General features: G+C 48.1%; 5 protein-coding genes and 2 non-coding genes across 7 annotated transcripts; 4 read left to right on the top strand and 3 right to left on the bottom strand.

The window, feature by feature from the left end:
* The first annotated feature begins 2,821 nt into the window (after positions 1 to 2,821).
* LOC100825274 (protein SODIUM POTASSIUM ROOT DEFECTIVE 3) lies at positions 2,822 to 4,641 on the top strand. Its single transcript, XM_003563648.4, has 3 exons — positions 2,822 to 3,438; positions 3,903 to 3,978; positions 4,100 to 4,641. The coding sequence occupies exons 1-3, from the start codon at positions 3,025 to 3,027 to the stop codon at positions 4,240 to 4,242; spliced, it is 633 nt and encodes a 210-aa protein (XP_003563696.1). The 5' UTR covers positions 2,822 to 3,024; the 3' UTR covers positions 4,243 to 4,641.
* Positions 4,642 to 15,355: 10,714 nt separating this feature from the next.
* Positions 15,356 to 16,453, bottom strand: LOC104581566 (glycine-rich protein A3). The gene is made up of 3 exons (XM_010229393.2): positions 16,306 to 16,453; positions 15,877 to 16,204; positions 15,356 to 15,619 (listed from the first exon to the last, which is right to left on the bottom strand). Exons 2-3 carry the CDS (start codon positions 16,193 to 16,195, stop codon positions 15,402 to 15,404), a joined length of 537 nt encoding a protein of 178 aa, XP_010227695.1. The 5' UTR covers positions 16,196 to 16,204; positions 16,306 to 16,453; the 3' UTR covers positions 15,356 to 15,401.
* A 293-nt stretch (positions 16,454 to 16,746) lies between these two features.
* Positions 16,747 to 16,819, top strand: TRNAE-CUC. Its single transcript has one exon. It is a non-coding gene; the product is annotated as a tRNA-Glu (tRNA).
* A 44-nt stretch (positions 16,820 to 16,863) lies between these two features.
* On the top strand, positions 16,864 to 18,638 carry LOC104581569. The gene is made up of 3 exons (XM_010229400.3): positions 16,864 to 17,259; positions 17,684 to 17,772; positions 18,155 to 18,638. Exons 1-3 carry the CDS (start codon positions 17,167 to 17,169, stop codon positions 18,306 to 18,308), a joined length of 336 nt encoding a protein of 111 aa, XP_010227702.1. The 5' UTR covers positions 16,864 to 17,166; the 3' UTR covers positions 18,309 to 18,638.
* Positions 18,639 to 18,862: 224 nt separating this feature from the next.
* LOC100828470 (leukotriene A-4 hydrolase homolog) lies at positions 18,863 to 22,555 on the bottom strand. The gene is made up of 4 exons (XM_003563657.4): positions 21,572 to 22,555; positions 21,064 to 21,297; positions 20,625 to 20,951; positions 18,863 to 19,383 (listed from the first exon to the last, which is right to left on the bottom strand). Exons 1-4 carry the CDS (start codon positions 22,553 to 22,555, stop codon positions 19,093 to 19,095), a joined length of 1,836 nt encoding a protein of 611 aa, XP_003563705.1. The 3' UTR covers positions 18,863 to 19,092.
* Positions 22,556 to 23,666: 1,111 nt separating this feature from the next.
* On the top strand, positions 23,667 to 23,739 carry TRNAE-CUC. Its single transcript has one exon. It is a non-coding gene; the product is annotated as a tRNA-Glu (tRNA).
* A 679-nt stretch (positions 23,740 to 24,418) lies between these two features.
* On the bottom strand, positions 24,419 to 26,910 carry LOC100839556. The gene is made up of 2 exons (XM_024456779.1): positions 26,776 to 26,910; positions 24,419 to 26,008 (listed from the first exon to the last, which is right to left on the bottom strand). The coding sequence occupies exon 2, from the start codon at positions 25,996 to 25,998 to the stop codon at positions 25,018 to 25,020; it is 981 nt and encodes a 326-aa protein (XP_024312547.1). The 5' UTR covers positions 25,999 to 26,008; positions 26,776 to 26,910; the 3' UTR covers positions 24,419 to 25,017.
* Between the last annotated feature and the right edge of the window lie 479 nt (positions 26,911 to 27,389).

Here is a 27,389-nt window from a genome sequence, read left to right on the forward strand (position 1 = left end):
GGCGGTGATCTGGACGGGGGCGACAGACGACGGCCGGAATAACCCGACGCGCCCGCTGTTGCATCGGCGTCGGGAAAAGAAGCAGGTGGAACAACAATCTGGTGCTGATTCCGGTGCTGAATTGGATTTCACCTGCTATATATATAAGCTCCGGTGCGAAATTTTCCGCTTTAGGGCCAAATCAGTTGCGCCCATCCCTGCGGGGATCGACGGGGAATATGGCAAAATGGTAGTCGCTTACGTATTTACGTATTTGTCTACAACGTACGTATACCCGGCCGAAAGCCCATATCCCAGGACTGTATAATCACGTAGTCGTGTACGTATTTGTCTACCGTGTCGAGGTAACCCGCCCGCAAATGTGAAGAAAAAAAGAAAGAAAAAGGAAAACAAAAACAGAAACAGCTGGATCAATGTCACGAATCGCGCACGCGATACATTCCCAGCTGGCGGTTTCCAAAAAATCATGCGGCGTATTTGCCCCCAACCAACCCCGGTACGCCTCCGTCTCCGTTAAAAGCCATCCGCAAGCGTAAGTCAACGCCACGAAAACAAAAAAGGAAAGGAAAACAAAAACAGAAACAGCTGAATCAACGCCACGAATTGCGCACACGATACATTCCCGGCTAGCGGTTTCCAAAAAAATCTTGTGGCGTATTTGCCCCCAACCAACCCTGGTACACCTCCCTCGCCGTTAAAAGCCGGCCGCAAGCGTAAATCAACGCCTCGACCAGAAACAAGCTGCCTCGCATCCCCTCTTTCTCTCTCTCCCTCCCTCCTTCCCCGGCGAGAACCCATGGATCCCACGCCTCCGTCGCCGCCGCCTTCGCCTCCACCCACCCAACCCGTGGTCCGTTGCCCTATCATCTGCCCGCATCCCGGCTGGACGGCGTTGGAAGAAATGTATCTGCATCTCCGGACTCCACTACCCCGTGGGGGACCCCGGACTCGTGTGCCCCCGAGGCGGGGCAACCAAATGCGTGGCTTCCCTCTCGGGCGTAACCAAGGCCGCCGCGGATTTCAGGGACGCGTCAATCCCTACCACGAGGAGGACTTCGTGGAGAGCATCGGAGAGTGCTCCACGGGAAGCGACGGCGAGTGCGACGCAGAGAGCACCTACCGCGTGTGCTCTTTGGCACAGGATGAGGCGGAGAGCGCCCGCGCGGCGCAGCGACGCGCCTCCCACCCGGAAGACGGAGTCGCCGTGGACGGTGACGGCGCCGACGCGTCCAAGTAGTTTTAGTATTATTATTTTACAAAGTTTAAATTAATGGATTAACTAGTCCTCGTAATTCCTGTGTAATCTGCTCTTTTAATTTATGAACTTGCTAAGTACTCCGCAACCTATGTGGCCGTAACTGCTGGGTTATTATTACCGCTTTTAAATAATTGCAAGTGTTTGTGTATTAGTTCTACGTTATGTCGATTTAAATACTTGCAAGTGTTTACATGATTATCGGCGCGTTAATCCGCACCTATGTGGCCGTAACTGCCGGGATATTACCTCGTTTAGCCTTAACCATGCCTAGAACGTCCTTTATTTTGGTCATATTGCAAACAGGGTTGGATGAACAAAACAATCAGACACACGCAAATTGAACACACGTAACCTATCATGCGTGAGATGATAAGTCGATTGATGATATGGAATGCTGGCACGTTAAGAGAAATCAAGTACCAGTCTTTTTATACTTAAGTAGATGGGCTTCTCATATTTAGATATAGAAGATTCTATTTTGGAAACGCACGTAGATATAGAAGATTTTACTTTAAAAACCCATGTAGCCTATCATGCGTAAGATTATCGATGGGCTAGCAAAAGAAAAAACAACTAGTTCTCGCTAATGTGCTTAAGCATCAGCGCTGAAGCTTTCAGTAGATACTAGGTGAGGAGGATGCAAGTGTGGATGAGTAAGTGCCAATTGATTTGTGCGGGCGGCTGAATCTATTTATGCCGGTGACACGACCATATTTACAAAATTGCACGGTAGACGAAATGATACATGTCAGTCCCGGCCGTCGTTGTGTTTTCGCCTGTCCGACGGGTTCATATGGAATGAGACGTGTTACCTTAATTATGTACTCCTCTCGATCTATTTATGCTGCGTGCAGCTCAGGTCGCTGCAAGTTGCAACCGTGACTCCCCAGCAATACATGAACGAACGGGACAGTCTGCAGACATGGACATAGACTGGGCTGGGCTGTGGGCTGTACTGCTGCCATCAAGATGCTGGATTCTTCGCGATTCCGGCCTTGACTATTGACTATGAAAACTGCCAGCTACGCCCCAGCAATACAATGAGGAGTACTTACTAATCACGTTCTGATGAAGTGGTGTAATTCGAACCCGTTTGCCTCTTATTTTTTAGGGCACCCGTTTGCCTATTCGGTGTTTTCTATGGAAAATATGCTGGAAATAAGAAGTCGACTAAACGCATCATTGGGTCAATCATTCAGGGCTGCTTGTTACATCAGTCTCAAGTACCATATTAACTTCTTGATAGGGCTTCGTGTGGTGGAAATGCAGAGGGCTGCCGCAGTGCCACAGGGGGAGAAGTGCAACTGAAGCTTGTTAGCCATAGGGCGACGTGGCTGAAAGCCTGAGACACTTCTGGACTTCCACTGCTGCTACATTTTCTTTTAGATGTATGATTATTCTCGTCTTTTTATTTTTCACCTTGCTTGACAGCTCTCTTTCTAGGTAAAAATAGTACTGTGGAGATAATAGCTCTGTGCCCGACTTTGACTTGTCAATCTACAGTTAAAACAATCTCCCAACGATGAACACTCTATGTTTGTTTAAAACAGAAATAGATAAGCATTTTCTGGACGCAGCACAGAGCAATCTGGTGGTCTGGTCTCCTATAAAACCATTTTTCCCGTTGCTCTGCATCTGCAGGGCTCTGCACCACCAACATAGCCAAAGTAGCTCACTTCGCCACTGACTCACTGACTCACTCATCACTGGTACTGCTACTGCACACAGCTACACAGAGAGCGCGCGCGCGCACACACACACACACCATGGCGCCTCTGCTCTTCAAGGACATGAGGAGCCTGTCGTGCTCGTCTCCGGCGTCCACCGCCATCTGCCCGAGCCTCGAGCGGCAGCCGATGGTCCGGCCGCACAAGGCCGCCGCCAGCCCGCTCTGCCAGGCCCCTGCCGAGCCCAGAACCCACAGGCAAGACGGCAAGAAAGGGCAGCAGCACAGGACTATCACTGTTGCTGCTGCTGCTGCTGCTGCCAATGGCGAGCTCGCTAGCCCGGCTGGGTCTACCAGGTACCTGCTGAGCGGCCGTTCCCCCGGCGCCGGAGCCGAGGAGATCCAGGAGGTGGAGTCGGCGGCGGCTGCTGCTACTGCCCCCGGTGGTGATGCCAGGAAGGAGGAGCCTGTTGCTGCCGCTGCTGCTGGGAAGAACGCGAACACGCAGGAGCAGGTGAGCATGCCGCGCACTTTTCTTCTGAATCATGACTGATTCAGAGTTTTTCGAAGAAAACAAATTATGACTGACTTATCAGTGTTCTCTTTTTTTTTACTTGCATCTCATTTTAAAACTCTTGCTTCTTGTTGAAAAAAAACGAGGAGGGGTTGGTTATCAAAAGATTGACAGGATAGAGAGATGGTGTAATCATCAGTAATCATGTCCAGATGTGCTGGTGGGGCTTGGGGAGCTTTATACAGTTAATTTTCCATTGGTACGTGACACTTTGGGCCAAAGATGCGGAAAATGCCATGATGACGAGTACATGTATCTTTCGCGGAAATCATTGGTTTATCCTACCTTCTGAATTGCAGAGAGATACGCATGTTCTAGTAGTATAGAATTGACGGATGAGCTTTCAATTAGTACCTTGTTCACAATTTGCAAAATCACCAACACGCATATGCTTCTGATTTCAGGTGGTCGTGCTGAAGGTGTCCCTGCACTGCAAGGCGTGCGCGGGCAAAGTGAAGAAGCACCTCTCCAAGATGGAAGGTGAGAGAGCCTTCTGTGCACAGGCCACACCTGCCGCACGCACACTCACTTCAAGATCAATGTAAATTTTCATTCTGAATGGTCGATCTCTGAAAGACTGAAACCTTTTTCCTCAATTCAGGTGTGAGGACGTTCAGCATCGACTTCGCGGCGAAGAAGGTGACGGTGGTGGGCGACGTGACCCCGCTGGGCGTGCTCAGCAGCGTCTCCAAGGTCAAGAACGCCCAGATCTGGGCGCCGCCGCAGCCCGCCATTGCCGCCTGATTAAAGCCCATGGATCAAGAACCGACTCGACCAGAGCTTAATTTCTTACTGGTAGCTGTAGCTGCCGCACGCACGTACGTATACGTGGGGTGACTGGCCGGAACGAGCAGCCAGCCAGCCAGCCACTGACGGACGGACGGCGTGCACATGCGGTGCCGTCCTCATCTCAACGGGCAGAAGCAGCTGCAGGCTTTGTGAATCTTGTGTTCCGTGCGTGTGTGTGTGTGTGGATCGTCTCGTCGTCTTTTGCTTTGTTTGGTTGTGGTTTCTGGTTGGCGACTTGTCGTTTCTGTTCTGGTGTACGTGTGACCGAGATTGTGTGATCGACTGTGTTCTTTTTTATGTTTTTATACCGTAAGATACGTACTGTAAGCATCCCGTCGAAGCTGGATCGTCTGATTGCGCACTTGCGTTTTCTTGTGCTTCCGTGGCAGAACGGACTGAACAGCGTGAAAAACAGAAATCTCAAACGAACACTGTACTGTTGTTTACAGCGCGGGCGCGGCAACGTACGCTACAGTCAATGTGCTCAAGTGGAGCGGATAAGCTTCCTTTTTTCTGAGAGAGTCCGCATGGTTACCTGCGACGTGATTTTTTTCCCCTCAGGCGTGATAACCTTTTTTTTTATCGGGGCTCAGGCGTGATAACCTTTTTTCCATTAGGATTTAGGATGCCCCGAGTAAACAAAACCGGGCCCGTTCGAGTGGCTACCGGGCCGCGCAGGTTTGGGCTTGGCCCAAGAGTTAAACATAACGTTTTAGGCTGAGACGGGCCTTCCGGGCAAATAAAGATGCTCCGTAAAAAGGATGCGGATATCCCCATCGTCAGGGCAGTTCACGTCAAGCACGCACGTTCCGGTTTGGGAGTCGGGATAGGCTGAGGCAGAAACGGGACGATTTTGGATAACGAATTGGGCTAGGATGTTGGTCCGGATGCGATTAATCCATATATACAGGGTCCGATTTGGGGCGCGGAACTGCGTAGATCTTGCAACGACAGCCTCCCGAAAGCCGGTCTGGTCGGAACAGCTGCTGCTCTAGGTTTCCCTAACCCGGCCCCATCGCCGTCGGCAATCCAGCTCCGTCCGTGCCGCTTGTCTTCGGTCCCTTCGTCATCAGACCTAGGTGAGAACTCCAAGAAACCGCATCGAGGGACACTATGGTGCCGTAGCCCGTAGTACCAGTGTTTTGGCTTGAGTTGACGATTCAAAGATGCAAATGGGTTCTGATCCCATCACCCATATAATATCTTTGGGGGTTTAGTTGTCTGTGTTAGTTTGATCATAACCAAGGAATTCAGATGTAGGGGTGGTTTTGTTGATTTGTCTTATTTCATGCGAAATTTGCACCTGACAAATCAGGGCAGTGTCAAATCCGTTGCACCGGCACCATCAAAAGGAAAGCGGGGGAGGATCCACATAGGCACGTCATCGTCTCTCGCTACATGATCATCTTCGATCTCCCCACAAGGGAAAGTAGTGAGGAGGATCAAATTGGGGCTATTTGGAACTACTTGCCTCACAAACCGTTGTGATGTGATTCAATCGCCTCAAATATTTGGTTCACAAAAAATTACTCATGTAACATGATTAATTAATTCACGCTCACTTGTTCAACAATGCTTCCTTTTCTCCTTATTCATGTTATTTTTCCAGAAACATTCTTGTAGTTGCTCTACCTAGGATCTAAGATTTATATGGATATCGTTATATGCCCTATGATTCCATCTGTGCAAGATTTTGGTTCCGTAGCCCTATCTTTTCTCAAACGTGAGAACCTTTTTTTTTCCAAATGTTCTTGTACTGCAGGATTTAGGATGCCTCAAGATGGAGACCCAGAAGCGTGTTCAATCCTGAGAATAGCAGCGGAGTTAGGATACCTCTCTTTCATCATGTCAGGATGTCGGTCTGATCAGAACCTATCTAAATATGGCACGGACTATATATGTTGGAGCATACTTTTGCGAGGTGTGGGAGATCCTTTCATGGCATGCCTATCTAAATATGGCATGGACTACATATGTTGGAGCATACTTTTGCAAGGTGTGAAAGATCCTTTCATGGCATGGAACCTTTTTTGGTTAGCTCTTTATAAAATCAACTCACCTAAGGCACGACCCTTTACTAGAAGCAGAATGTGAGGTGATGTACAATTGCACACTTTAAGCATGCATTTTCACAGAAATACTCTCTTCAACATTAAAATCTCATGACACCATAAAGTTTAAGGTTGTGGCAGCTGTCAGCACTGCTGAATCTCGAATACAGTTGGTCCATGAAATGTTATGTCAACAAAAGTGTGGTCGTACGGAATGCATGCTTCAAGTTGCGGTTCTTTCTTAACCGTCAATACAGCATGGTTTTCTGAATTGTTATATCAAAAAACTGGCGTCCTGATAGTCTATTACTTTCTGAAATGTTATGTAAAAAAAAGTCTCGTGTCCTGATAGTTCGATACTTTCTGAAATGTCATATCGAAAAAGCCTCGTGTCCTGATAGTCTGATACTCTCAAATAAGTGTGTTTTGTGAGATGTATTCCTTTGTGACAATGTGAAACACCGTGTGTGGCTTGTATATGTGTGCAATTTTGAGAAAAGAAATGTCATTTATGAGAAGTTTACGTTGTCATTACCAACAATACAATTGTGTGCTGGGCTGGGTGGACGGGGTGCATATGCGGTGTCGTCCTCCTCGACGGGCGGGCAGAAGTAGATGCAGATTTGTGGATCTTGTGTTCTGTGTGTGGATCGTCTCGTCGTATTTTTTTTTGTTTGGAGTAGTAGTGAGACCGAGATCATGTATGGGCTGTGTTAAAATACAAGCATTCCGTCCAAGTTGCGTATACTGCATTGTGATTTTGCGCATTTGTGTTTCTTGTGCTTTTGTGGCAGAGCTGTTGTAGCGTGATAGCGTGAAAACCGAAATATCAAATGAATACCTACTGTTTATAGTGCGGTAACGTGCGCTACAGTCAATATACGCATGTTCAAAGTTCAAATTAATGCAAATTTACAGAACCATCGTATATATGGTTGGACCAGGGATAGAGGAAGGGGGGGGGGGGAGGGCGAGCCCCCCTAAAACCAGTAATATTCACGAGGAAAAAAAGAAAACCAGTAGCATTTAAACCGCTTCTATTTGCCCCTTCAAATCTTAAATCCTGGATCCGTCCTGGGTTGGACTGATGATTATTTGAATTTTAGTTTTTCTATTTTCTCTATAAAACTGCAAAAAAAATGCACGTTGAATACATTCTAGAAAAAAAAAACTGCACTTTGAGTTTCAAGACGGAAAAAATAGCCGTGGACCGGGAGATGGTACGGTCGAACCGAAGACCAAATCTAGGTACACTGTGCACACGTACGGGAAGTGGTATCAAGTTGTTTATTTAGTGGACGAAGGCTTGAGGTAGGTGGTGTGTGTAGATCGATTGAAAGGAAGGCTGTAGCTAATGACTCGAAAAAAAAACATGCTCATAACGTTGTTGTCTGCATGGTTTGATTAACCCGGCAACGTGATATCTTTTTTAGATACCCAATTTGAAAATGCTCCTGAGCATGCAACTCATGTATGGCTGAGCAATCCCGGGCAGCGTATACAAATCAACAGCAGAGCGCGTCGCGCGCTAAGACGTGGGAGCTGACGTTCACTCGTCATCTCACAGCATACTCGGGCCTGATAAACTTGGATTTTTTTTCTTGGAGCGAAAGCATGGTCTTCTGCGCAGCGATTGATTCCTTCCCCGCAAGGCTATATAAAGTTCAATACTGATGGTGGGCTGGTGGCATTGCTAAAGCTCAGTAAAGGGGGCGTCGGCTGTTGTTTGCCGGAGTGGAAGCGGGAGGTACAAGGGCTCTTCGGCCCGAGTTTTTAAATCTATTACTGATCAATCCTCGAGGCGCTTGCTATTTGTGAAGCTCTTTCTTTGGTCAAGGACATCCATGTACGGAACTATACAACGCTAATCTAGTCAAGAGTGTTTGTCGCTCTAGCATTGTCGATTTGTCTGGCTTTCTAAGCCTCGGAACAAATCAATTGTACCTATATATCCTGATCGATGCATGATAAACTCGGATTTTTTTTAGCGTAATGATAAACTCGGATGATAAGCTAACCTTGTTCCGTTAGGATTTAGGATGCCCGAAGACCGAAGTCAACAAAACCGGGCTGCGCAAGTTTGGGCTTGGCCCATGAGTTAAACAGAACGTTTTAGGCTGAGACGGGCCTTCCGAGCAAAGATGCTCTGTTCCCCTAAAAAAAAAGAGTAAAGATGCTCTGTACATGTCGGATGCGGATATCGCTCGTCAGGGCAGTTCCGTTCACGCGCGCACGTTCCGGTTTGGATGAGGCTGAAACGGGACTTACGAGTCGGGCAAGGTTGTTGGGCCGGGGGCGATTAATCCGTACTCCACAGAGTGCGGTTTGGGGCGCGGAAGCTGATCTTGTCTCACCAACGACACCCCCCGTTCGCTCAAAAAAAAAAAAAAACCAACGACACCCGAAAACCGGTCTGGTCGAACTCCTGCTCTAGGTTTCGTGACACGCCCCCGTCGCCGTCAGCAGTCCAGCTCCGCCCGTGCCGCCGCTTCGTCCGGACCTGCACCACCACGGCACCACCCTGCCTGCCTTCGGTCCCTCCCTTCATCATCAGACCCACGTGAGAATTCCGAGATACCCGAGAGAAAATACGGTGCTCTAGTACCAGTATTTAGGTGATACAACAGTTTCAAAATATCTGGTTCTGCAAAATTTACTTATGTAATATGATTAATTTTTCAGCTCATTTGTTCAACCGTGCTTCCTTTTCTCCTTACTAATGTTACATTCCTGAAACATTTCTGTAGTTGCTTTTGTACCATAGGATCTATTGATCTAATATTTATATGGATATCTATATACATATGCCCTATGATTCTGTTTATTTATTTAGTTCCGTAGCAACTCATGTATCTTTTCTCAAATGTGAGAACCTTTTTTGGGTGCGTTCTTGTACTGCAGGATTTAGGATGCCTCTGAGTTGGAGACCCAGAAGCATCTTCAATCTTGAGAATGGCAGCGGAATTAGGATACCTGTTTTTCATCGTTGCAGGATGCCGGTTTGATCAGAACTGTCGGGGGATGACCCCGGGTAGGGTCATGACGACACATTTTAGCCGAGATGACGAAAGCAAAGCCGGCATGGACATGTACGCCGGCATCCTTAAGCTAAACTAATACTAAGCCGGCATACCAAGTGTATGCCGGCATGACTATCTTGTCTTGTGTGATTGTAGGATAAGGACGAGTACTCTGATCTCGGCCAGCGCCGAGATGTCTCAATGGTCTTATCCTCATCGCATGGCGCAAAGTAAAGCAACGCTATCTTTATCACGGAAAAGCAGTTGTTGCTTACGTTGTGGTGCCAGGTGACTGCGCAAAGAAGCACCGAAAGAGAATCGATGACGGAAGCTGGCAGGAGGCTGCAGTACTTGTTGCCAGACGCCAAGAAAAGTAAAGTTGTCTTGTCCCCTGCGGTGCCGCCCGTAGAGAACCAAGGCGCGTGCATGGCGGGGCCCTTAGAAGATAACGTTAGCCTTTGGCCCACATGTCGGTGTGACATGGGCGGTCCATAAATAGGAGCACTACCCATCCCAGGAGAGGGATCCTTCACTTAGTCATCTAGGGTTTTCCCCTTCTTCTTCTTCTTACTCAAGAAAACTGCTCAAGGAGCACCATTGTAGATTTTGGTATCTCGACTTATACAACAAAGCAGGAGTATGAGTCTTACCTCGACAAGAGGGCTCCGAACCTGGGTAAATCTGTGTGCGCTCGAGTGTTTGTGCGTGTTTCTCATCACGTCCTCCCTCCTTCGTCCATCGGCCCCAACATAAGCCATCCTATGGCATCTGCCGTGACTCCACCACGACAGTTGGCGCCCACCGTGGGGCCAGCAGCGGCGCTGGCTAGAGTTTTCATTCGGACGGGAAGCTTCCTTGTCACCGGAGAGCGTGTGGTCTCCAGTTTGGTCCAGAAATTCGGCTCTCTGGGCTTCATTGACATCAACGCCGGCTGCTTCAACAACGCACCGCTTCCCTGTGCAGGCCGCTTCATCGACTTCGGCACGCATGAGGTTTATGTCACTACTAACCGTCCCTGCAGGTACCTAGAGCAGGTGGAGGTGGCCGAAGATCCCCCCGCTGTTTGCACGGTTCGCTACCGGCATGTCGACTGCCCCGCTGACCGTGTGGAGGTCATGGTGACGGCTCACGGCGTTGATGCTGGCAAGGGCACCGCAGAGAGTGGCGTGGTCTCAAGCAAATCCGGCAGAACGGCAAAGTTCCCCTTAGAGAAGCCGGATAATGTCGCTGCTCAAACTGGCACGTCGGCTTTGCCGCCAAAGCCGACCCAGCTCCAGGCCGCCATCGAACGGCTGACCGCGCCGGTGGCGTCAAACACTAACCCGGCCCAGCTGCAGGCGGAGTTGGAGTTGGAGCGCCAAAAACTGCTGAAGGAAGCTGTCGATGTGGCTCGCGCTCGGCAAGAACTTGATATTTCGCTCCGTGAGTATAATAAAGCCCATGGTCTCAATTCTACCGCATTGACTAACCCTAGCCGAGTTGGGGAAGTGCGTAACCGTGGCAGGAACTTGAACGCTGAGATCGCTAGAGATGGTAGGGGGGTGCCCGCGGTGTCGGCAAGTTTTGCCACGGCACTGAAGCTGAAATACAACACTCCTTTCAAGAATCTCAGGGCCGCCGAGGCTGCGGCCGAAGAGTTACCGAATCTCACGGGAGAGGCACTCCGGCTGCAACAGTTGCGCGTGAAGGAGTTGCTCCGCACAGCTAACGAGCAAAATGAGGCATACATGAGATTGCACAGCAAGCCCGGTGCATCTCAAGTCATTCACTCGGCAGCGGGCGTTGATGGCCGGGTTGACAAGCAAGCGTCCTCGCCCGGTGGCAAACGGGACAAGAGTGTCAACTCAGGCCGAGATAAGCGCCTAGAGCATTATGACTCCGGTTTGGCCGAGAAGAAAATGGTCAGGAGAGTTGAAGACAACCAGAGTGGTCTGCGTTTCGGCAACAATCACCTAGATCAGCAAGAGCGTCACTCGGCTGGTCACGGACACCAACCTCGGGGTCCGGCACCCAATACTGCTGCAGGTCAGCAGGGTGTCGGGCGCAACCCCCTGTATCGAGGTGAAGATCGCCGGCAAGAACGTTAAGATGACGGGTACTCGGCCATGGGTGATGAAGGTTATCTCAGGCGAGAGTGTGATAATCTCGGCTCGCTCGGAGCCCGAGTGGGGAATAGACAAGTATCGCCGCTGGATGCCCGACATCGGCTCGACAGAATATATCTGTCGGAGCTTTTGGAAAAACAAGGCCCTCCGGGACCGCGTTGTTTCGCGCACCGGATCATGAGGGAGACACCAGCCCAGGGTTTCCAGCTGCCCAGGGGTACGAGAACATATAAAGGCAGTACTAAGCCGGAAGATTGGCTGGAAGACTATGTCACTGCGGTGCATGTGGCAGGCGGCAACCGCAGATGGGAGGTACGTTATATACCCCAGATGCTGGTAGGGCCGGCAAGGATATGACTGAACAATTTGCTGGAAGGCAGCATAAATTGCTGGATAGACTTTGAGGAAGCTTTCGTCACAATTTCACAAGTACTTACAAGAGGCCAAATCGCCCTCAGCAGTTGTCCATGTGCAAGCAAAGAGACAACGAGACTGACCGGGATTACCTGACAAGATGGAACAACCTCCGCAATTCCTGTGAAGGAATAGTGGAGTCGCAGGCCATAGCGTGGTTTGTTCAAGGATGCCGGCATAGCAGCATGTTATGGCAAAAGCTGCAAAGAGAAATGCCGACAACTCTGTCTGAGATGATCAAGATCGCCGACATGTATGCGCTTGGTGATCCGACTCAGCCATCGCTGATGCCGGTAGAGCCGCAAAGGGAGCAGCCGATATACAATCCTGCCGGGGCGTTCCGAAAGAACGATCATCAAGACCACTGCAACAAGAGAAGGGACGACAGGCCGGATTACCGGTATGGGCCAGCCCATGTCACCGCATTCAGGATCAACCTGATGCCGGCTCTAGCTAGCGTCAAAAGACTGGAAATCAGCAGTGGGTCAAGAAAGGAGAGCAAAAGAAGCCCTGGCAAGATAAGCAGAAGTATACGTTCGAGGTGATGCTGGATCAGCCTTGTCGTTTTCACACGACCAATCCTAGCAAACCGGCAAATCACACAACCCGGCAATGCAGCTGGATGCAGCGGGCCGAGAAGGGTGAGGCATGTCGGCTGCCCCCTCCTCCCCCGCTCACAGGCGCTAACGCCCAGATCCAGGGACCCCCTCTGGCAAACAATGCTGTCAATCAGGTGGAAGACTAAGGTATCCCGCAATATGCTGGAAGAAATGAATACAAGCAGCATCACTAGAGCTACATGATCTTCATCACGGAGCCGACTGACAAGCAGAGTCAGTGCAGGCGAGAGATGGAAGTCAATGCTGTGATGCCGGCAATTCCGAAGTTTTTGTACTGGTCGGAACAAGAGCTCAACTGGAACCGGGCAGATCATCCCAAGGTCATGCCAAATCCTGGTGGATATGCTCTGGTGGTTGACCCAATGCTCATCGGGCCCAACATTAACGTCAAATTCACTCGGGTTCTCATTGATAACGGGAGCAGCATAAACATCATGTACCGGGACACGATTCTCAAGCTCGGCATTACTGATAACATGGTTGAGCCTAGCCGAACTACCTTTCACGATGTTGTGCCGGGAGTGTCTTGTGCCGCAGTAGGCAAGATCCGAATTGACGTCTTATTCAAAACTAGGGAGAACTGTCGGACCGAGAACCTGGTGTTCGAAGTGATGGACCTTAGTAGTCCGTACCATGCGCTACTTGGCAGACCGACATTGGCCAAATTCATGGCGACTACCCACATTGGGTATCTGAAGATGAAGATGCCAGGGCCAAATGGTACCATAACCATTACTGGCAACTACAAGCGCTCGATAGAGTGCGCGGCGGTAGGGTCTGTTTTGGCCGAGTCACTAGTCATCGCTGGCGAGAAGAAAAAGTTACAAGAAGCTGTTGTGTTGGCCCAGGCGGCACAGATTGGCCTGCCGGCTATGACCAATCCTCATGGAAGTGTGGCTTTTCAGGCAGCCAAGGAGACGAAGAAGATACAGGTCGAAAGTGAGTTCCCGGACCGCACCGTCATCATTGGTGCCAGCCTGGGTGCGAAATAGGAAGGCGAGCTCACCAGTTTCCTCCGTGAGCATCGGGACATCTTCGCATGGTCAAATCAGGACTTGCCAGGTGTTCCGAGGGAGCTAGCTGAGCACTCATTACATGTCAGACCAGACGCAAGACCGGTGAAGCAGCCCCTTCGACGCTTCGCCGACGACAAAAGGAAAATCATATTGGAAGAGATTTCCCGGCTTCTAGCTGCCGGCTTTATCATGGAAGTATTGCATCCCGACTGGCTGGCAAACCCGGTCATGGTCGAGAAGAAATAAGACGACCCAACTGCTGCCAAGGTGTGGCGCATGTGTATCGACTGAACAAGGCATGTCCCAAAGATCCTTTTCCGTTACCTCGGATCAATCAAGTGATCGACTCCACTGCCGGGTGTGAGTTGCTGTCTTTTGTAGACGCGTACTCTGGTTTTCACCAGATACCGCTGAACCCTAATGATCAAATAAAGACATCATTTATCACCCCGTTCGGGGCTTATTGCTATCGCACTATGCCGTTTGGTTTGAGAAATGCAAGGGCTACTTATCAAAGATGCATGCAGAAATGCTTGCACGATCAACTCGGCAAAAATGTGCAGGTATATGTTGACGATGTTGTCATAAAAACCAAAGAAAGCGCCACGCTGCTGGATGATATCCGGGAAACATTCACAAATCTGAGGAGATTCCGAATGAAGCTAAACCTGGCCAAGTGCACATTCGGTGTGCCGACAAGGAAGCTGCTTGGGTTCCTGGTATCAAGCCGAGGTATAGAAACGAACCATGTGAAAATCGCCGCCATAGAGAGAATGAAACTGCCGAAATGTATCAAAGATGTGTAGAAATTCACTGGATGCCTAGCATCGCTAGGTTGTTTCGTTAGTCGGCTGGGTGAAAAGGCAATGCCTTTATACCAGCTGATGAAGAAAACCGACAAATTTGTGTGGACGCAACAGGCAGAAGTAGCCTTTCAAGAGCTGAAGAAGATGATTGCTACGAGCTGGTATTAGCCTCGCCGATGGAGAAGGAGCCGATGTTGTTGTACATAGCCGCAACAAACCGAGTCATTAGCGCAATTATAGTAATGGAAAGAGATGAAGACGGCAAGTCGGTGCAGAGGCCGGTATACTACCCGAGTGAGGTGTTATCATCGTCTAAGCAGAATTATCCTCATTACCAGAAGATGGCATACGGCGTTTATATACGGAGGAGTACACTTATTTGTGGACGAGTGCTCTTGTATTTCAAAACGGAGAGCGTAAAAGGAGGAGGAGAAATATTTGATAGTTCTAGAAACATGTGTATAGCTACGATGTTAATACAGTTTCTTTCATGAAATTCAAGTGTTCTAGTATCTCAGGATCTAGGATGCCTCGAGTTGGAGATCCAGAAGCATCCTTTATCTTGAGGATGGCAGCGGAGTTTGCATACCTCTCTTGCATTGTCGCCGGATGCTTTTTCGACCGGAACATATATATATGGGATAGGCTATATGCCCACTTTTGTATCTTGGGCCAACCTTATGCGAGATGTGTGTGTGTGGGGGGGGGGGGGGGGGAGGGGTGGGGGGGAGGGCATGGAACCTTTTCTGGCTAGTTCTTCACAAAACCAACTCACCTCTGGCGCGACCTTTTGCTAGAGGTAGAATTTGAATACCGTGCGCGATTGAGTTGGATATCTATAATCTCTTGGGTGACATGAAGGGCGAACTTCGTACGTACTCCCTCCGTTTCTAAATACTTGTCGTGTTTTTAGTGCAATTAGGAACGGAGGGAGTATATGCCAGCAAGCAACATTCGTGTACACTTCTTTTTACATACGAAAGCATTGTTGCACAACTACATGTCGAAGTATTGTTCCAACAAGAGATAAACCAGTTGGATAAAAAAGAATCAGCCAATTGCTCACGTTTTTTCTCCTTTGTTCACTTCCACTTGCGTCCAAACATCTTCATGTGCCTGCCATACTTGCCGTGTTTGAACTTGCCATGTTTGAACTTGCCGTGGTGGTGACCGTGGCCATGGCCGTACATCCCGTAGACGCCAGCATGTGACACGTTGTGAGCACCGTATGCAGCAGCAGTGCCACCGGCGACCACCCCACCGCTAAAGCCATGACCGCCTCCATACATACCACCATGGCCTGAACAAAATGGTTAATTATGCCTCCTTTGTCAAGTATACCAATTTTGTTCTTTTACTATAGCTTCCACTTGTCATTTTTTGACATGGACAATTGGATCTTTTACTTGGAGACACTATCTAATTGGTAAGATGCATAGTTGATCATTACTTGCAAGTTACAAAAGAAACATTTCGTACTTGATAAATCTAAATCCTTTACATACTAGCTGTGAAATTTAGTACTCGCATATAAGAAGGAAATGTAAGAATCCAAACCATAAGGAGGAACAGGCATTGGTGGGCCATGGCCAGGATAACCAGCAGGAGGAGGGCACGTTGTAGGATATTGTGGATACCCTGCAGGGTATCCACTTGGAGGGTATGCAACGTGTGATTGTGGGTATCCACTGGATTGAGGATACCCACCAGGAGATGGATAATACCCAGGTGGAGCAGCATACCCGTGCGCCGATGGATATGTGTTTACCGGAACGGGGTAACCAGGGTATCCTGGTGGAGCAGGATAGCCACCGGGGTAGCTCCCATGGAGCCCTCTGTCAGTATCTGCATTCCTGTCTATGTTTCCACCTTCCATGCTTTGCACCTGAAATGGATCGGAGAGGAAGGACGAACTAGCTAGTTATGATTTCCGCAAGAGAAATGCCATAACACGATGTGGATTTACAACATTGGTCAGGAGGTTACCCTGTGTTATGCTTGAGCAAAGTTTTGAGAAGATAGAGGTAGCCACCAATGGGCGTATAAATCCTTGAGCTAATGGGAGGGTAATTCCAGATGGCTATCAGCTTCTTCTCTTCATGCCATGGACGGATATTTGTATACAACACCGTGGGTCAATTCAAGGTTAATTAAGCTTGCTATCTTTGGAGCTTCTATTTCTTGATGCTCGTGCACACAAAGCTAGCTAGCGCTGTTTCGCCTATCGCCGCAGCATTTTTGTCCTGGACAGCCACACACACACACACACCTACGGCACGAGCTTTATTTGCACCGTGGCCGTCGTCTAATTTTGCTTTGGGCTTATGGCGGGCAGTTTTTGATAGTAACCATCATGTTGACGGTTAGGCCGCCGTTTGAGGGCACTTTCTATTCGTGCTATAAAATGTTTCTTCATATCAACCAAAATCCGTCGTAGTCTAGGTGGTTAGGATACTCGGCTCTCACCCGAGAGACCCGGGTTCAAGTCCCGGCGACGGAATATTATTTTTCAATTATTTACGGATGACTTATTTTTGTGATTTTGTCCATGAAACTAACTCGATGATCATTTTTTTTCTCGAACATACAAACAAACAAGGGGAGACCTAACAGTTCTCAAAAGGAACAAGAAAAGGAAAAAAGGCCAAAGGAACTCGATGATCACTTGGAGATTGGATTGGCACTGGCAGGACTATGGGTTGATTTGCCCTAGCATGCGGCTCGACATGGCAGAACCGGACCGCTAAAAGAAAAACGAGAAGCGGAGGCGATCGAAGCCCCAGTCGCGTCGACGAAGCACCCTCCTCCATCCGTCCATCCAGGGCGAGACAACCCCTCGTGTTGGCGATGTTCCGATCTGCCATGGGAACCGCTCTCCGGCAGCCGTCGCCGGCTCCTCGCTTCTGCCGCAGCAGCAGCCCTGGATGCAGCGAAACCAGGGTAGGTAGTGGCTCTGTTTCTCGGTGTGGAATTTTTTAGGTACAGTAACAGTACGTAGGGGGATCCCGAAGGTTGGCTTAGGTTGAAATGTGCGTTAAGATTTCCAGTGTAATTTGCGTACTTTTGTGTGGGTCGTCTGTTTGTAAGATGGCACAATGTCCTGCACGGCAGCGAAATTTCAAACCAGGAGTTAGGATGAACATCCTCTGGAGGTAACGTGACAGAGTGGAGCAGGGGGGGATTCTCTTGAAGAGTGCAATAGCACCCCGTTCCATCTAAGCCTTTGAAGCGAGAGCTTTCGGCAGTTATATGGTCTTTGTTGATCTTTGCTCTGCTGAAATTCCAGCTTACTTGGTACAATCAAGTAATTTGTGCAAAAAAAAATTCAAGCAAAACAAGTCTGATGATTTATTTTGGTTAACAGCGGAAGATGTGTTCTGATGGCACGGATGGATCCGAGTGGAATGGTGAAATCAGGAGTTCAATGGCTTATTTTTATGAAAAGCTCCCCTGGTACATACATCATCCTTATTTCCAGTTAAATTTGAGATAGTTGGTTGGTTCTTGAGCTTATCTGTACTTGGGACACGTTGGATATATCGTAGCTTAGGTAATATAGAATCAAGGCCTGTTTTCGGTTTCTATAGCTCTTGGGTGGTTTTGCCAGAAGTTGAGGGATTCTTGTTGGGTTGGTTGTGATGAAGAGGGAGTATATTTTAGTCATTCTAAATGCTTTGGTTTGAATTTCTTCATTGTGTGTGATGGAGAAGTGGGGGAGAGGGGTGTGTTTTTCAATCTCTTGTTGTGAAGTGATACTCTCTCGTTCATGATATTTTCTGGATTTGGTTGAGGTTTGACTTAAAACTGATCCATTGATGGTGACTTGTACGAAAAGGTCGGAGGTTCTGTTTGGCACCATTGCCGCTATCTGCATGCTTACATACAGGCACAATGTGAGACGAGAAACAATACATGGATATAGACACGAAGACACAAAGGAGGAGAAAGAGCAGGTGAAGGTGGACAAAATCGACATTTCTCTATGCTAATCTCTTTGCGCATCCCCAGCATACACCAGTTACCTTGGGAAGCTGGTACGAACAGATAATACTGAGCTGGTGTTCAATTGGAGATCAGTGACAGACAACGTAAAGATGCTGTCAAACAAGATAATGCTGAGCTGGTGTTTAATTGGAGAGTGACAGAAAATATAAATGATCACTTGGTCAGTTTACTGTTCCTTGGTAGAAAATGGCTGTTTTCACTTAAGTTATAGTCGGACAGGTTATGAATGATTAACTGTATCATCAGTTCATTCGATTTTTATCAAAAGTAACTAGCAATGACTTTCTTTCTGTTTCTCTGTGGAACAATTTTCTTCTGGAAGAGGTGTGCAATGGCCCGTGCAGGCTATTTATTTTAGTGAAATATACTATGTCGATACTACATTTTTGTTGGTCAGTTCATCTCTTGCATACCAATGTTAGCAACCCAGCATGCAAGATGCTAATGGCATGATCAATTGTTTTATTACGTAATGGTTCTGTACAAATCAGCTCTATACTTCGAATAGGCAACTGGGCTACAGCATGAGGCACCAACAAGAGGAAATTGCAAACCCAGCTTGGAATGCACAAAAACTAGCAGTATCACCAGAATTACGTGAATCCAAACTGTTCAAATTTCTTACAGGGTCAGAAGACTTGCGCACATGCAATCTCACATGATACATTACCAAAAGACAGTTCTCAGTGTTCTAGTTTACCCCAGGTTAGCTCCAGGAGGGGAGACAATTTTATGCAAAAGAAATGAGCGAATGAACTATGGCTTCAGCTACCCATGCTTCAAAAGGATGCTCTCTGCAACGCTGCGAGCTATTGGGTGATAGAAATCGTGGGCCTCCGAGAAGATCCTCTGTGCCAGTATCTTCTCCTCCCCGGAACACCGGGCTAGCGAGCTGTAAAGCGGGCGCAGGTACTTCATCCTTCCCACTTGCTTCAAGCATTTCTCGACCTCGTTGAAGTAGCACCTGCAACCTGTGGGGATTGCTAGCTGGAGAAATGCGACTTTGACCTCGTAGTCACGACTTTCTGATAGCCTGTACCGTTCATCAAGAGCAGTAACCTGGATAGAGACAACAAATGGCGATGAAAGCAATTAACTTGGAAGTCACTCATAAGTTATGTGACTTCTGTCAATACATGTTTGGGAGTCAATCTCTTAATTTAACAGTACAATCTGGAAACCACAGATAAACAAACTAATACTCCGAAAAGAGACAGCAGGGAACTCTCAAGCCTGAAGATTTTGGTACTTTTATATCTCCTAGTTGGCTTGAGTCTATAGCTACAATGAGTACTGAACCCAAGGACTTAAACACATGATCATGTGACCATTCAAATTAAATTGGGTATCGAGTAATTTGTAAAGAGCCCGAGCTGAAGAGGGTGTAACTTCACTGCCTTTAAACGAGTAAATAAGACTAAGCAGTGGTATGACATGCAATATCCAAACACATGATGACATGGACATTTAAAATTAAATAGGGTACTGAGTAATTTGTAAATGAAGTACCCTAGCCGAAGATGGTGTGACTACACTGACTTTTCACAAGTAAATAAGACTAAACAGTGTTCTGACATGTAATCACCAAACACTAATTCACCATCAATAAAGTGAAGGACTATTTGTATTATTTTCATGTTACCCAGAGAATCTATACTAGAAAGTCAAGTTCTCATCACATTGATAATATACCAATATAGATGGTGAGTTAAGGGACTTCGCTTAAGTCCCCTCTGCAAAACTGGTATTCAAAGCTAGCCACTAATTGATAGTATCAACAAGTCTACCCCACCTATTTTAAATACAAGTAATGAGCAGAATCTGGTTCTAATACCATTCAGAGTGTAGCAGACAAATTAAGGAATATATGCTTCCTCCACTCTATTTCAACATATTTAAAATATGATTCTAGTTAGATTTCCTTTTGTATACCAAAAGACTCTAGGTTGACTTGCTCTGGACAACCGTTCTCATGGGGACGGATATCCTATTCATTTGGCATTGAGCAAGAGTGCATAATTCGAGAACAGATAGGTCGCCTTTTGTCTCACTGAAGGCAACTATCTATTCTAACTCATCATGCTAAATGTCATGAGCTTTCATAATAAAATTCTTCAACAATTGAGTTAAAGTGCATTTACAGTATACTGCCTGATCAACTAAACATAGATTCTAGCATGTTTTGCTAAATTATAAACGAATCTGGCGTGCAATGTAAGTTCACTGCTGAGGAGTACTCACAGGCTGACTATTCGAGACTGGATGAAGTAACAAAAGAGAGTATTGCCAATAACACAAACCTGTGAGGCTTCAACATCTGTGGGCAAATTTTCCAAGTACAGTTCCCATTCTTGTCCACTCCAGTCTGCCACCTCCTCTTCACTTGGAAATTTCCCAGACTTAAATTCTGCAGCTAAGGCGCAAATCTTTTTATACGTAGCTGAATCTGGCTCCATGGCATCCGGAGGGATACCAGTACCCTCAATCCACAGCTGAAGGTCAATTTGGTTTTCTATGCCAGGTACATTGGCTTTCAGGAATTCAAGAAATGTCTCAGTATCTATCGACTGGAACTTGAAGGTAGCAATATACTTCTTCAGGAATTCATCAAATGCAGGTCGTCCAATCTAACAAAATCAACAAACATAGCACAATACACACAAAATTAGTCATCAAAGCCTTATCGACTTCCATCGTGGAATGTTGCAAATGTGTAAACTGGTCTTGTGTTATACGCACCTGCCGCTCAATGCGCCAAAGGAACTGGAAGCCTTTCTCATAAGGCACTTCTGAGTACACATCATCAGGATCAATCCCTGCCATCTTCGGCTTCAGCTTGGTAAACTCCATGTTATCCTTAAACCTCTCCATCATTCTGTTCAATCCCCTCCATCCAATTCCCATGTTCAAGGCTGCCCGCTCCTCACCTTGCACCACCTCAACGATCCTCCTCTCAGCATATGTTGTGAAACCCTGTATGCAGAATCGATATTACCATGAGAGTTCTAGTTGAATGTGAGAACCTCAGTCGTAACAGTCAGGACAACAAAGATGATCATCTACTATAGAACAAGGTCAGGGTGAATAAAATTGCAACTCAGTTAATCAGGATCCCAAAATACTTGCTTAGGGTTTTCACCTTGATACTAAAGGATTGTACAAACAGTACAAAATGTACCCCATGCAGATGAATAGGTTAACTATGTGTAGTTACAAATCTGCAATCGACGAGAACAAAAAGGTTCACCTCATTTAGCCAGAAGTCCTCATTGGTTTTGTTGGTGATGAGATTTCCCGTCCAGCTATGTGCGAGCTCATGGGCCACCACCTGCGCTCCTGCAGAGTCCCCTTTGATCACGGTTGGCGTGAGGAAAACCATCCTGGGGTTCTCCATACCTCCATAGGGGAAGCTGGGCGGAAGCACGAGTAGATCGAACCTCTCCCACTCATAGGGCCCAAACAGCGCCTCCCCGACCTTGACCATGTCCTCGACCCCGGCGAACTCCCTGGCCGCCTCGTCGAGGAGCGTGTCCCCTCCCTCGGCGTAAACCCTTGTCCTCGGGCCGAGGTCCCTGCACCGGATCCCGCCGGCGGCGAAGGCGAAGAGGTAGGGCGGCACGCACTGCGCCATCTCGAACTCCTCGACGACGCGGTCGGGCGCGCACCAGAGCGCGTCGTCGCATGCGCCACGGTGGTCGGCGGAGGCCGGGTCGCGGCGCGACACGTGGCGCGCGGCGGCGACGGCGGAGAGCTGGGCGGGCACGTTGAGGAGGAGCGAGTAGGTGATGCGCGCGGCGGGGGTGTCGTGGCAGGGGAAGACGGAGCGGGCGTGGATGGACTGGCACTGGGAGAAGACGAAGGGGAGGGCGCTGGCGGTCTGCGGCGGGGAGAGCCACTGGAGCGCGGAGGCGGCGGGGGAGGTGGAGAAGGTGAGGAGGAAGGAGGAGGTGTTTGGGGGCAGGGTGAGGGTGAGCGCGGTGCCCAGGACCGGGTCCGCGTCGGCGGCGAGGGAGAAGGGGATGGGGGAGGGCGCGTCGGTGGTCGTGGTGGCGGAGTGGACGGCGAGGGCGCGGGTGTCGAGGAGGATGTCGCCGGAGTGCGGCGCGGAGAGCGTGACGAGGGCCGAGGCGTGGATGGCGGAGGCGGAGAAGTCGAGGTAGAAGGCGAGCGCGAGGTGGGAGGTCACCGGGTGCGCGCCGTCGGTGTAGGAGTGGGGATCCACGGGCGCCATGGCTGGTCTGGTGGCCGCGGCGGAGGAGCGAAGGAGGAGGAGAGGAGACGGGGATGGGGACGGGAGGTGGGGTTTCGACTTTTCAGTCTTGTTTGGTTCTCCCAAAACAAAGGTCTTATTTGGGGTTTGGTCGAGTCGACGAGAAGCTTTCGGTGCTTTTGCTAGGAAATTGGAAGGCTCCTCTCCTGGTTTCCGATCCTCCTGGATCCTGATCACAACTCACTCCCGCGGTCCCACCGGATAGAACGAGAGATGCAAGTGTAAATCTTGCTCGGCATATGTTCGCAGAGCCAGTTTGGACGGGAAGAGATTTTGACACTGCCATGGAAGGAGCAGGCCGAGGATTTTGGCACTGGCTATATTCAAAATTGTTCTGAAAATCCGATAGTCAAAACTGCAACTTACCTGCGTCAGCGTCGGGTGAACGCAACGCTAAGGATTGTGCTCTTAGCCACATATAAGGGCCGGCTAGCCCGTTTATCCAGCCATCGTCCAAAGGCGGGGGACATCGGCGAGCAAATTATAGGAGCAGTCAATGGGTTCTTAGATTTAGGGACACGTCTGTTCAAGGGTTTAGAAAGAAGTGAGACACCTAAGGTGCAAACATCGATTGAGATCGTACGAGACCAAGTATCGAGCAAGCGGTTCAGTTTTTAGCGATTGAAGATCCAACTCGAGCCACTGTACCAACTCGGAGGAGGAGAGAGATGGGCTATTGCATTTCAGTGCTCAAAGTTAGCTAGAACAACCCTTGAGTTTCAGCCCAAAGTCCTTTATACATAATATATATGAGTTCGATTTTTTTTTTAAACGATGGGTGTTCAGCTAAATACCCTTTAATTGAGACATTCAGCTAAATACCCATACCGGGTTTTATTATTTTTTGTGGAGTAGTATGTTTCTAAAACCAAAGAATTATGTGTTCTTGGATGTTTTTAAACAAACTCATATGTATGTTTTTTTTGTTATCCAACCCGAATACTCAAATAAACTTTTATCGGTTAAAATTGCAAAAGTTAAACTCTAGTTTTGTAGAAGACGACAGGGAGGAGGTGGCGTTTCAGTTATTTATCTTTAGTCTATTATGCTTGGAAGTACTTGCTAGCACAGATCCGTCGTAGTCTAGGTGGTTAGGATACTCGGCTCTCACCCGAGAGACCCGGGTTCAAGTCCCGGCGACGGAATTTTTTTCTATTGTTAGAAAATGTTTTCTCAAAAAATAACAATGCATTTAGTATCCTAACCCCCAGTTTCTCATGCTAGTTTTGCTGGCCCAGTATCACTACCCAGTTATAGGAGTTTCCAGTTTTTTTCAGCGTCAGACAGTCATCAACCCCGCACTGGATGCCAGGATATATTCAGGTGTGAACTAAAATGTTTCCAGTTTAGTTCAGTCACCTGAACTGGGGCCCGCAGGATGCCAGGATATATTCAGTCACCTGAACTAAACTGCTCTGCTGCGTTTGTGATCCTAACTCAGAAGAGATGCAAACCAAGTTGCAACACAGGAAAATTAACACTGTACTAGCAAAAACCAAATTCCCCCGCAAGCAGATAGTCAGTTTAGTTTCAGCAGGAGGATGCTGCTATGCAAAAGCGGGAACATTTATATAGGTGAGCATGATTAGTCTACTGCCCCTGAACCAAATATACGGTTGGCCTGCTGGGCATGTTTCCTGGACTAAGCTAACCAAACACTCGAGTCTCTAAAGACAAATAATATGGGGCTCAAGAAGCTCGTCGATGTACCCGTGCTGTGATTCTCAGAACTGTTTCGTATGTACAGTTAAATAATCAGGCATGATGTCTTGAGCAAAAAGCCTGGAGTATCAAACAACCATGCTACCATCGCGAATCAGCTCAGAAGCAAAGAGAAAAATGGATTAAGCTCAGATTAAGCAACAATTATCTTATACAGTAGGTTTTTGTTTGTCTAAAAAAACATCTTATAGGTTTTAACATGACACACGAACCAAACAGTTCGACAGAAAATGCCATTAGGCTAAAGCATCAAACTTCTACTCACAATTAACCATATTAAAGGGACGAGCGTTAAACTAAAAGGAGAATCTGCTTGGCACAAACAGAACAGTTAGTTATCGTTCCTTGCCAATTAAGATGCTCCCTTCATCGCCAAATTCTTTCCCATCAATGCCCTCCATCTATCTTGAGCCTTTTCCCTTTGTACATCCAGCAACAATGACCCATCAAGAACGAGGTTCGTGATTGCAAGGCAGGATAGCCAATCAATCTCATATGGGCAGAGGTAGTACTTATCGGTCAAACGTTCACTGTCAATCTTCCTCATCGATCTATCACTGAGGCTGAACAGAAAGAGGCCTTCCCCAAACACCCATAGCACCGCCGTGCCACTCTTCCCACGGAACATCTCCAACCTGATCTTTGCGTTGATCCCCAACTTGACCACCCGTAGTGGCAAGGAACTTCTCAAGTCAATCCGTTCAGAAAGCACCCAGCTGCTGGTGTCTCTGCCAAGCGCACTGTTGTGCTTCCACAGCAACATCTGAAAGCCTTGCACAAAGAGCAACAGGAGCCCCCCATCTGCTGAATTTGCAAGCAATGGCTCCTTGTTTCGCGTTGCTTCGGGTGGGAGCTCCAGGTATGACAGTTCCATCATGCCAATATGCAGCGTGGCAACGTGTGAGTGTCCATTGTTTCCAGCTGCCACAGAGCCAACGGACAACACTGGAAGAAGCAGCGGCCGAGGATGACACCAAGTAAAGGCCAGGCATTAGCTCGGGATTTTGTAGAGACGCGGTCCATATTCCAGTCTTCGAGCTGTAGCACTGAGAGGTGAAAATTTTCGCATTTTTTATCCAAATGGCAATCAAGAAGAATGACTGGGACCTGCGCCCATAAAGGTCAACATTGTTGGTGACAAACAAGGCATAATGGTTAGGGGGTAAATTTGAAGGTTTCTCCAGTGAGAGGGTTGCAAACGCATAACACATCCATCTCCTGACCATTGGCGCCATTGATGCGGCAGCGGAGAGCCAGGAAGCTGTCTGAGATGCAATGGGCTTATAGAAGTTGAGGCTTGCACCAACACCTGGAATGAAGGTCTCAAGAGATAGTGGCTTCACGGCGTTGCGAGCAGCTTTGCTACCAACAAATTGTGACAATTCAGACGTCCGCACGAAGCTTGGTGCCAAGCAGCGGTTTTTGTCAGTGTGATGCTGCCAGAGGTGCGAGTGAGACCTTTTGTTGTCCTGGTAGAAGAAGCCAAGGAGGAGGGATGGGGTGAAACCATGGTCACGGTGCCGCCTCCTAAGGTGATCAAGGAAGGTCGATTTCTTGATGAGATCGCGGAAAAACTTGCAGGACGAAGCGAGGCGCACAAGGGTGGCTGGATCAGAGATGAGCAGCGGGATCTGGCACATGATGTCCATAGGAAGATGTGGCACTGAGTAATCGTCTTCCATGTTTTGTTTCCTGCAATGAAAAGCAAGTCACAATGTTAGTTTACTTCATCTCCTATGCAATTGCCCCAAGGGAATTACTACTACATCATAAATCCTACTTATGAATCAAACCTAATAAAGGAGAATCCGATATTAATATACATTGAGAAGGACCCCCATACAAAGACTAATTGTAAATTTGTAACCCAAACTTGGAATATTCGACAATACTATGATTACTTGAAATATTTGACAATCCTATGATTATTTTGTAGAACCATGATCTTATGTCTACTCCACAGAGCACGAACACATCCCACATTTCTCTCCAAGAAAAACACATCATAAGTTGTTTAGCAGTGGACTTGGTACTATTTCTGAAAAAAATCCCCAAACTGAATGAGTTCATTAGGACACAAAGATCAAAATAAAGTACTGGAAGATAAGCATTTTGAAGCCCCATAGTGACTGCATATTCGACTTTAAACAGTTCTAATTTGCAAAATCAACCGTCAAACTTGAAACATCCCACAGAACTAAGGTTATTTCATGACAACCAAGAGTACAGACGATCATCTGACGCCTAAAGGACATATAACGGATGGATCTTTTACCTACAGCAGCAACCACGCATCTAGGCATAACTAAAAATCTCCAATCAACGGAGCCGCCTAAATCGACCGCCCCCAAGATCCCCCCCCCCCCACCCCCACCCCACCCCACCCCCCACAAATCGATCGAGGTAAGAAGAAATTGCTGCACAAAACAGAAGCAAAACCCACAACCCGAAGCACTTACGCTCTAGAGAGACCTAGGAGATACCTTGTCGCCGTCGCCGCCGATGCTTCCGCTCTCACGCTCAGGACGAAGCCATGTTGTGTCCGGAGAGAGGAGGTAGCCTCAGATGCCCAGATGGCGATCAATGCAACGAGGGCCTTCTCGTCTTAGCACGGGGCTGTATCCATTCTGCAGAGATACTGTTTGCGTTATGTTGGGCTTTGTGAACGAGCCCATATTAACATTGTTAGTAGAAGCAGAGGCCCAGCTCTTTTTTTTTTGCGAGAAAGCAGAGGCCCAACTCAACCTGTGCCCCTTGATACTGATGAGTACTGACAGGAGGAGGGAGCCCATGCGTGATGCATTGACCGACGACGTACGTCACGGGCGACTCCGACCGGGCTCTCACTCCCGGCGGTCTTTGCCCGTCGGTACGTAGGAACGAGCCAAATTTGACCTGTAGTAGCGTGCTCGCGAGTTGCTGCAACAGATGATGACTAGCTCCAGCAGCTGGCCCGTGAATAGTCGCCGTCCCCGGCCGTAGAGTAGACCTGCTTCTGAACTCTGAACTCTAAGTCTGAACCCTCCTCCTACCCAGAGGAAGCACATGGTGACATGAACCACGCAACGACTAC

The sequence above is a fragment of the Brachypodium distachyon genome, chromosome 1 (genome assembly GCF_000005505.3).
Source record: "Brachypodium distachyon strain Bd21 chromosome 1, Brachypodium_distachyon_v3.0, whole genome shotgun sequence".
NCBI classification, from domain to species: Eukaryota; Viridiplantae; Streptophyta; class Magnoliopsida; order Poales; family Poaceae; genus Brachypodium; species Brachypodium distachyon.